This window comes from Lathyrus oleraceus, chromosome 1, assembly GCF_024323335.1.
Source record: "Lathyrus oleraceus cultivar Zhongwan6 chromosome 1, CAAS_Psat_ZW6_1.0, whole genome shotgun sequence".
NCBI lineage: Eukaryota > Viridiplantae > Streptophyta > Magnoliopsida > Fabales > Fabaceae > Lathyrus > Lathyrus oleraceus.
In genome coordinates, this window is record NC_066579.1 from 376,640,748 (window position 1) to 376,651,984 (window position 11,237).

Below are 11,237 nucleotides of genomic sequence, written 5' to 3' on the forward strand. Positions count from 1 at the left end.
ATAAAATTTAATTTGAATCAATTATGTCAGAGATGAAACATCAGAAAAATGATTCGAATAAACCCAGCCAAAAAAACATCTATGATACAAATCATTTGTATGAGAATCCAACCAAAAACACAAGGGTAATGCATGGAGGCATCCCACACAAACTCAACAGTCAAAGTTTTCTGAGGATATCAGTCTCACAAAATTCAAAGTAATTCAAATGACACAACTACTTTTCACCAAATGGGGTAGAAAATTATATCCTCTATTGTGTGGGGTTATCCCTCCAAAATACAAACGTGGTAGTTTGTTTGGGCCTACCCCGTGTAAACCTTCATTCACTACCCCCTAAAATATTTGAATAAATGTTGGTTCTCCATCTCAAATGTTGCGATGGTTGACCCCTTTATATTTGTTTATTTATTTATCTTTTTCTCATTGTGAGGAATATCACCTCATAAGAATTTTTTTTTTTTTTTATTTCTGATTTGCTAAAAATTTCCTCAACAAAGCATGTTTTCTAGTGAGGTGATTAATCCTACGGAAAAAACTCTTCGCTATACACAATTTTCTTGCAGTGTCTTATCGTCTTATTCATAAGCTTTTGATTTTTTTACAATTATTTTAAAAATTTAAAGTCATATATTCTTTAGTGGCCTAAATTCCATTTGTACTCTTTTATTTAAGGTTTATTTTGTCGAATCTTGCTCTCAATTTTTTTTGATACAGCCCTATCGCTGCTTATAAAAAAAAGGAACAATTTCTTATAGTTATTTATTTTTTTTCAAATCAAAAACATCCAATTATTGTTTAGATCAAAAGTCTTGTTACACGCTTCTCTTTTTTCTTTTGTTTTTTTCCATAACATTAGTCGTTTTTTACACACCTAGTCCTATTTTTTAATAATATGTCCTATTTTTCTTTTGCCATAACACTAGTCTTTTCTGGGCAAATAAGAAAATACGAATAATGTTTATATCAAAAGTCTTATTACTCTCTTGATAAAAAATGCTCCTTTTTTTTTTGCCATAATACTAGTCTTATTTTACACATCTAAGGCCTATTTACTAATAATATGTATTATGTTTGGTCATATTTTTATTCTTCTTAGAGTAACCAGGAGTCATCCATTGATTTTAAATTGTAAGGTCGCTTTCAATTTATTATTTCTCACATCATCCTACATTTATAAGTCAAAGTCTTTTATATATATTTCTTTTCATAATTTTAAGGTGATTGCCCAAATGTATTTTATTAGTTTTATATATATATATATATATATATATATATATATATATATATATATATATATATATTCTATATTGATATAAATTTTTTATTTATCACTCAAGGCATTATAAAATTTTACGATCAAGAGAATATCATGTTTATACCGAAAAATATATAAATAATGTGAATGAGATACGAATTGAAATTAATTGCCAAATATTTTTGTTAAAATAAAATATACAAAAATAACATTGTGGGTAGCATAGAAAAGAGAATAAATTATTAAATTTAGTCAAATTTTCAATTTTATTTATAAGAATGCGTCTCCATTTGAAATGTATCCCTATAAAAAGGACATAAAGAGTTGGAGATTTGCAAACATCCTCATTATATTTTCATAAAAGCATTTCGAGTCAAGATTTTCATAATGTCTATTTTTCGTGAATATATTGGTGTGAAGCCAAATCCAATTACTTTAGATGATTTTCCAAGTGAAATTATCAACCCCTTAATAACAGAGTTCCACTTCATTCTAGGATTTGCTAAAGAAGAACATGACCAAAATGGAAAAGGCACAGGACAATTCAAGCCAACTTGGAACATGGATTATTTCAGTCCTGAAAAGGTTGCTTTTTTTCCCTACTATTTGTTTCATTTTAATTTTGTTTTGAATTAGTTGTTTAAATAGCTTCTTTTTTAACTATTGTAATATGTTTTTTTTTTTTGCTTTTCAATATCTTCTTGTTGCCGTGCGTTAAAAAACAGGTAAAGAAACTCAAGGAAAAGCACGAAAATGTGAGGGTGGTAATAAGTTTTGGAGGTCAGGGTGAAGAAAATTCATTCAATCCTTTCAAGAACTTTCAATGGTCTATTAATGCAGCAAATTCACTCAAAGTGATCATCCAAGACTACAACAAGGTCAAGGACAACCTAATTGATGGCATTGATGTTCACTATGACTACATCAATTCCAATGAGGAGGATTTTTCCCAGTGCATAGGAGACGTCATAAAAAGATTGAAAAATGATATTAGTAGCACTACAAGAGGTTATACCTCCATTGCTCCATCACATTTAGTTGAACCACACTACAAGTGGTTATACCATGAATACCTAGATCTTATTGATTTGGTTGACTATCAATTCTACAATCATACTCTGTCTTCTAAGCACGAGCTTACCACACTCTTCAATGATATATCAAAAGATTACGATGTTGATAAACTCCTAGTTGGAATCAGTACTTATCCAGCTGACGCAGATAAAGTCCCACCACAAGTCTTCATTGATGGTTGCACTGAGCTTGTCATCAACTCAGCTCTCCGTGGAATTTTTGTTTGGAGTGCTAATGATTCTGCGACTAACTCCAACGACAAACATTTCTCCATGGAGGAAGCCTTACAAAAAATCATCACTGATAACCCACATAAAAAATAAAACTCTTATTTATATATATATTTACAGGTCATGTGTCAGATTATATATCATGGCAAGGTTGTTCTATGCTATGTATAGTCTATTACATCTTCAAAATAAGACCTAATGCATGTGTGTTTGATTTTGTGGGACAAACTCGTTTTGTCTTTGTATCTCTATTATGTTTTGACGAGTGAACGTCTTTTGTTTTATGTATTTAAAGTCGTTTTGTCTTTCTTTATATCAATATAATGTGTGGTTTGAAGAGTATATTCTATTCCATTTACATAAGGAACACTACAACAAAAAATCTTATTTACTTGGGTTAATTTTGGTTTCGTATGCGAGGTAATGAAAGACAATCTGAAATATGTTTCATTTTTTACTTCGGTCGAGGTTTCATCAAAAGAAAAGAGTTAATGGTCATAGATTTGATATACAACAATTATATTTTTATTATTTTCAAAACTGGATGGTGTGTCCTATATTTTCTCTCGATTATAAAAAAAACGAGATAATATAACAAGAGATTAATTACTATACAATGTCAGTGTAAAAAGTTTTACACTGTCGATTTATCACCATCATCCGTTTGTATTACTTTATAGATTTTCAAAATAAAAGTCAATCTTCTTTTAATATCCAACGTCTATGATTAATTAACGGTGTAAAATCCTTTTACACTGTCAGTGTATTTCAATTAAACTCATATAACAATATTCTTACCTCGGTTTATTATTTATTTGAGGGAAAATCATTGTTATTTTTTTTAAAGTAATTTCATTTTAAAAGAGAAAGACAAATCGTACATTTTGTCCATTTCACAACACATAAATTCTAAAACAGAAATATTGTACACAACATATTCATTATTTTTTACCAATTCAAAATGGCACACATCTTATAATATTACAAATCTCTCCTACAGAGACCCATTTAGCAACTGAAAATTTGTAAAATCGGTTACTAAATTCATTAGAGACCGATATTTAGTGATCGAATTTAAAGACCGAATTCATATATTAAATTCAAAGACCGATATCAGAGACCGTTTGAGAGATAGAATTCAAAGACCGGTATCAAATACCAAATTTAGACACCGGTTTTGTGAGTAATTTATAATTAACTTCCCTGCTCTTTGTAATCGATTTTACGACCGATTAGAAAACTTTGAATGGTGAATTCGATCTCTTTAAGAATGGATTTTGTTAATTATTATTCTTAATAATTTAGAATCCCTGGAATTAATTTTTTTAGATCTAATTTAATTATTATTCTAAAACTATTTCATACACACCAAACAATTAAACAGACACACAATAATATGAACATAATATATTTAAGTATTTATAAATACTTATAAAAAATACATAATCAATCTTAAACATAACCAAGACTAAGTTATCACTACTACACTTACAAGTACCATCGGTGAATTGATCTTCATCCTCATCAAACATACAAAAGGGAGAATAAATCCCTTTCCGTTCTTGCATACAAAAGTCAATATTCTAACTCAAAAAACAACTATGAACCATACAAAAGTAAGCCTCACTACTACACTTGTCATTCTTGATCTAATTCTTAACCATCATTAGACACATCATCATTATCATAAGCCACATCATCATTGTTATCATCCATATCATCTTCTTGAACTTGATCTCTAATATATGGTTTGGGTTGAAAGTTTAAGCTTTCCATCAATTGTTTGACCACGAAGTTCATCCTTTTTCTTTTTCATTTCTTCCCTTTCAATTTTCAATTCTTCAAACTCATGTCTTTGTACCCATTCAGTTGACGAGGAACTTAAACCACATTATTTTTTCCTGGTTGAAAATAAAGAAGATTCACTCCCAAGATCATATACGGGTAATCTCCTTATTCCTGCAAGGCTGCAACTTAAGTCCACGCATCGATTTCCTTGCGAAGATTCTTGTTGGGTTGATTCTCCCCATTTACGTTTATACTTTTTCTATTGACACAAATATAATACTAGTTAATATTTTAAAATTAAGTAAAATAAAATAAAATAAAAACTTAAAAAATAACTATTTAAAGTTGAGAACTCATTTCATAAACATGTTTCGATCTTCAATCAACCCGAGTTTTTTATGTGATGTGGTACATGATCTTGGAACAAGGACGAATTTAGAGTTGGGAAGATTTGGCCGACGCTTTCCTTCGCCAATACAAATACAATCTCGATATGGCACCTGATCGTATGCAGTTACAAAGTATGATAATGAATGAGAGAGATTCGTTCAAAGAATACGCTTAACGATGGAGAGAGTTGGACGCTCAGGTGGAACCTCCATTGTCTAAGAAGGAAATGACTGGAATATTCGTAGATACTTTGAAGGACCTTTTCTTTGGTAGGTTGGTAACCAGTGCGGCGTCAGACTTCACTCACTTGGTAAAAATCGGAAACCGGATTGAGAAAGGTTTGCGGGATGGAAAATTTCAGGGAGTTGTTGGAGCCCCCAGTGCACCGAAGAAGTATTCTGGAGGCTTCTAGAAGAAAAGGGAAGGTGATACAAATGCTATCTCATGAGGGTATAAGGGTAAGCAACATATTACATATGACCAAGTCACTGTTGTAGTACATATACCATACCAGCAACTAACACAACAACAACAGGTTTATCAACACCAACCTCCACAACAACGACAACAACAGAATGCCCCTTTACAACGACAATTCAAACCAAGACCACCACGAAGGTAGCTTGACCATTTTCCTGTGCCTTATAGCCATATATTTCCATACCTGCAGAAAGAATGACTGTTAACTTTAAGGGAGTTAAGGCTAACCACTTTCCCTTATCCTCCCGGGTATGATGCTAATGCTCATTTTGAATTTCACATGGGTGCACCTGGCCATACCTTGGAAAATTGTTATGCCTTTCAGAATCATGTGCAAGATCTGGTTGAGGTTAAGGATGTTACCTTTACTCCAAGAGGCTCGAATGTTAAGAACAACCATATGCCTACTCATGGAGGAGCATCAATCAATGTCATAAAAGAAGTCAATGAAGATGAATTGATCAAGAAGGTGGAAGAAATTCAAACCCCTATTGCTATGATAGGGACACAATTTTTGAAGAGGGGCTTGATCCCAGTAAACCTTATTGATAAAGATGATATTGAAGAATTGAAGGGTTTCATGCAGCAAATGTTGGATTAAGGTACAATGTAGATCAAGCACCGTAATAAAGATAAGAAAGAAAAGGAGGTGGTTGTAATTGACATTTCTTATGATGTGGTCAATGTCCAAATTTCCATCACCCCACTGGTGATAGAGTTTCCAGCACCATTTGCCTACGAAGATGAAAAATATGTACCATGGATATATCAGCCCAGAGCTTTTAAGCAGGGGAAGGAGGACCAACCTTTGGTTATTAATGAGCCAAATGTAACTTCCATTGTGGGGTCAGGTGGAATGACACGCAGTGGACGAGTGTTTGCACCAAGAACAGTTGATACATCTGCTAAAGTTAAGGGTAAGGAAGTTACCATCCATGTTCAAATTTCCTACTCCAAACACTGAATCTCAAGAAATGCACTTATCTCCAAAAGCCACCATTACTCAAGAGGAAGCTGAAGAGTTCATAAAGATAATCAAGAAGAATGGATACAAGGTGGTCGATCAACTAAAACAACCCCTTCGAAGATATTAATGTTGTCTTTGTTACTCAGCTTCGAGGCACATAAAGATTCATTAATGAGGGTTTTGAGTGCTACTCACATTACAAAAGATATCATAGTTGAACAATTTGATGACGTGATAACTTGTGTAACCACTAGTAATTTCCTGGGATTCAATGATGACGAGTTGCCTACTGAAGGGAAAAGCCACAACAAAGCTCTACATATCTTCCTAAGATGCGTAGATTGTAACTCCTCGACTTCGAAATTTTGTTATTTTTAATTATTTTTGTATTTGGTGTGTGATTTGATTGATGTTATCAACTATTTATGATGATTGAGTATTTTGGTAATTTTATAATTACAAGGGTGGATTGGTTTTGATAACGGGGAGTGTAAAATATTTATTTAATTAATTTAGTATTTTAAATAATTATTTAGATATATATTTAATTAATTTAAATATTTATTTAAATAATTATTTAAGGTGTGACATCATTTTATTATTAAAGTTAAATGATTATTTAGTTGGGATAATTAATTGAAATATTTAATTTTGGAAATTTGTTTAGTTCATATGAAATCAAAAGAGAAATAGAAAGTGAAAGGTCATAAATTAATATGGTTTATTATTATTACTATTACCGTTATTTTTACTATAATTAGTATGGTCATTATCATTATCATTATTATTATATTATATTATATTATATTATGGGAAGGAAGATAAAAAAGAGGGTATGTTGTATCGTAAAATAAAGTAAAAAGATACAGAGAAAAGAATATTGAAAAAATAATATTGTCGTGAACATGGAAGAAACCTGAAGAATTGGGATACACAAAGGATTTTGGAAGAAGATCTATTTCGAGGTAAGGAAAAATAATTTCTTTACTAATGGGTGCTTATGGATAGTCAGGATATTGAGGGGTCCTTACCCTCATATCTCTGTATTTTTATTTTTACTATACATGGTTTTTGGCCTTGTTTATTTATCACCAAACTTTATTTATTCCAATGAAGGAATAAGAAAATATCGATAAAACCTTTTAAAAATAAAATAATGGTCGTCGCAACCATATTCGGGTTCGGAAGTCGATTACGCAAGGGGAATATATTAACATCTCTCACGTCTATTGTACTCAACGGGAACCTTTTAGTCTAATTTGCGATTTGAATGTTAACTAATGTTATTTGTTTTCTTCGAGAAATAAAAAGATTTGAAAAGACAAAAGAACGGAAACCTCAAAAAGGGAAAAATAGAGGTTTTTTATTAGTGTGCTCGCCAAGATCTCGCAATCTCGTGCCTACGTATCCTTATAGTGCAATAAGGAAGTCAGAGCATTCGTAGTTCGGGGAGCTACAGTTTGTTGGTGTCTTTTAATGAACAACTGTTTAGACCTCACTTTAAAGGTTAAACATTGGCTCGTCTACTCCTAGCGGAGGCTTAAGCAATAGTTTGTTATGCGCGTCAGAGAGGATTGAACAATGTTCTTTCTGAAAAGAGTTAAGTTGTTGGTCGCACAGGGGAGAGATATTAAGTTTAGTGTATTTGGTATTTTGAAGGAACGATAAAAAAATTGAGCAATATGGCACACGTCAATCGTTCAATTATTCGAGGAATAGTAAGGCGAACGCCTCCTATTCCCTTTTCGTTCAAATTATTATTGAAAGTTGTTTACGAAAGTCGAATATTGATTAAAATAAAAATGAGATGATAGAATATTTATAATGATAAAAAAAATGAAAATGTTGATTAAAATAAAAATGAGATGATAGAATATTTATAATGATAAAAAAAATGAAAATGTTGATTAAAATAAAAATGAGATGAATGATACCTAAGGATGCAAAAGACCATATAAACACATCTATTGCTGACTTTTCTCCTCACTTTTGACCTCTAGGTACATGCATACTTTTTATTTTGACTGACGAATGGATACGGAACTTAATAACCAATCACTATGCACATGAACGGTTTTTAGACAGATGTTCATTCCTGACCAGATGAAATGCTCATATTGATGCATATGAAAATGAATTGGAAACATAAAAATGCATATTCAAATTAGGTAGGACAAATTTTGGGTATGACAACTACCCCCATCTAATTGTCTTAAACCAAGTAGGATGAACTTCCACAGAATTCCTTCTTTCAAGGTAGAAGTCAATTAGATATAAAAAGATCCAAAAATTTGTTTGAAAATAAAAGGGATGTGAAATGTAATGACGAAAATGCAGTGAAGATAGTTAGGACCATAAAAAAAAAATAGGACTCCTTGAGAATCGCCAGAACAATATCTTTTATGATATAATAAAGAATTTCAAAGATGGAATGAAATCTCAATCGTATATAAGATTTCTTGAAAATTAGCATAACAGTGTCTCCAAGGACAAATGAGATTCTCTGAATCAACAAAGTAGTGTGATCCGCTGTCGCACACGGGTCAAAAACGAGTATAAAAGTGTAGTAAAACGAAAGCGACACTCGAATATCGTAACACAATGACTCTTGAATGTTATAACCAAACGAATGAAAATAAGGGGGTTTTTAAGGTTCAAAACTTAAATCGATGATTATTAAAGGTAAAATCAAAATTGATAAATAAGCTAATTTATTGTATCGATTTCCGACTTATCATCGATTCTTATAATTTCAATTCCCTAGCGGATTCAATCCCATTCGATTACAATACCCATTGACAAGCGCAAATTGGTATTATATGATGTATGTTCCTAACTTCCGAATTAAGCAAACGGATTTAAGCAGACGCGAATTAAACAAACGCGACTTAATCAAACACGATAACGAAAAAGCTACGCTAACGTGATTATAGTTAAGGATCATACAAACAATCAAATTTAATCAAATATATCCTATAAGACACAATCGAATCACTACGCCAAAAACTGGAATAGACAGCGCACCTTAGAGGGCGCTTTATTACAAAAGCGCACTCTAAAGTGAAAAGAAAAAATAAGGAGCGAACAACTGGAATAGACAGCGCACTTTAGATGGCGCTTTTGTAACAAAGCGCCCTCTAAAGTGAAGCGAAAAAATAATGAGGAAATGGAGGGACACCAATAGAGGGCGCGTTTATGAAAGCGCCCTCTAAGGGTACCCTTAGAGGGCGCTTTTAAAAAAGCGCTCTCTAAGTCCATGTACATTTCCAGTTTATAAGGCGCTTTTGGAAAGCCTTAGAGAGCGCTTTTAGAAGCGCCCTCTTAGGCCCCCTTTAGAGGGCGCTTTTTTTACACAAGCGTCCTCTAAGGTCCCCTTTAGTAAACATTAAAATTATAACATATACTGCATGTCTCTTTATTTTCCCTCGCTATATGCTATTTCATTTACGTAACTGGGTTTTCTCTCTACTGCGATTACTCTCTACTGCGATTACTCTTGTCCTCCGTTCGTTCTCCCTCCCTCACCGTCTTCGTCTCCGTCGCCTTTTTCTGCTGCTGCGTTCACGTTCACTGAGTTATCTGCTTCCACCGTCGCTGTTCACTTTCTTCTCCATCGTTACCGTCACCTTGAAGGTATTTCTCTCAATAGTTTGTATTTTCAGGTGTTTGATTAGGGCATTTTCTAAACTGAGTTTTACATTTTGTGCATTATGTTGATTAATGTTGTTTAGGGCAAACGAGCACTATATGGTGTTCATGAGCACCTTGTTGAAAATCATTTTTTGTTATTTTTTTGTGTATGGTTTTGATCACTGAATGTTGTATGTTGTATGGTTATGTAAGGTTTTTTATTTTTGATTGAAAACTGATGTCATTTGGAGTGTGTTTGAGCTTGTGCTTGGAAGTTTGATGATTATGGATGCAAGTTTGTTCATGTTCCAAACACCATAAGTTTGCATTGGTCTTTTGTATGCAGTAGGTGTGTGTGAGTTTGTATTCAATAATGATGAAAAAAAGAGAGAGTTTAGATTGTTGTAACATGAGAGAAATGGAAGGTATATGAATGTGTTTTTTGTGTAGCTTCACGAATATGGTCATTGTCTTACTTGGGTCTTATTGAATCATTTCTATATTACAGATAAAATGGCTAGTAACCAAGACGATACCCATGACGCGAGTGGATCACGTAACAATGTTGAAAATGAAATCAAACGAGGATTGACTGTTATGAAGTCAATCATTCGTGCAAGAGACAAGGGTGAAAAATTCGAAGTACATTGGAGTGCTGAAGACCAACTAATTGAGCCTAACGGTTCAATGTTGGCAAGTTACATTGGTTTCCTTGTTCGACAACATATTCTGATTACATGTGATAATTGGAGAAGTCCGGAATTGAAGGTTGGCAAAGAAAAAATATGGTCCGAGATACAGGTACTTACCATATATTATTATATGTTTTTTTGTTGACTATTTGTTGACCATATATTGTTATAATATTACTTATAATAACACACTCCATGTGTATGTTTTTTAGAGATCCTTTCACATCGATGAAAGCCGGCAAAAATATTGTATTCAATTGGCCGGAAAAAGACTCTGAGGATTTCAATCCTTTTTGTCCAACAAATTTCTCAAGGATGAGGAAGGAAAATTTGTTGAAGCAGAACGGCCAATGAAGTATGCGGAGATTATTTCAGCCGAAGAATGGGATAACTTTGTCGCCAAACGAAGAAACGAAAAATTCCATGTAATGTCTATTAATTATGATATTATACAATTGTTAAGTTACTTGGTTCTGATATGCCTTAAACTTTTTTATCCAGGAAGTAAGCGAAAAAAATCGGAAAAGGGCATCAAAACCCGCGTATCCGTACAAAAAAAGGCGTACGGGATATGCACGGTTACAACAAAGAATTGTGAGTATATTCAAATGCTATGAGCTTATACATTATCACAATATGTTATAATTGATGATCTTATAATTTGATTCAATGTGTAGCTAGCCGAGGAGAAAAGTGACGCAACATCTCTTCCGGAGCACGTATTGTGG

At 32.8% G+C, this 11,237-nt stretch overlaps 2 protein-coding genes across 2 annotated transcripts; both read left to right on the forward strand.

The window, feature by feature from the left end:
* The first annotated feature begins 1,598 nt into the window (after nucleotides 1–1,598).
* On the forward strand, nucleotides 1,599–2,901 carry LOC127137705 (chitinase 2). The gene is made up of 2 exons (XM_051064140.1): nucleotides 1,599–1,843; nucleotides 1,984–2,901. The coding sequence occupies exons 1-2, from the start codon at nucleotides 1,646–1,648 to the stop codon at nucleotides 2,653–2,655; spliced, it is 870 nt and encodes a 289-aa protein (XP_050920097.1). The 5' UTR covers nucleotides 1,599–1,645; the 3' UTR covers nucleotides 2,656–2,901.
* Nucleotides 2,902–9,789: 6,888 nt separating this feature from the next.
* Nucleotides 9,790–10,787, forward strand: LOC127137713 (uncharacterized). Its single transcript, XM_051064148.1, has 3 exons — nucleotides 9,790–9,820; nucleotides 10,326–10,618; nucleotides 10,722–10,787. Exons 2-3 carry the CDS (start codon nucleotides 10,331–10,333, stop codon nucleotides 10,785–10,787), a joined length of 354 nt encoding a protein of 117 aa, XP_050920105.1. The 5' UTR covers nucleotides 9,790–9,820; nucleotides 10,326–10,330.
* Nucleotides 10,788–11,237: the final 450 nt, after the last annotated feature.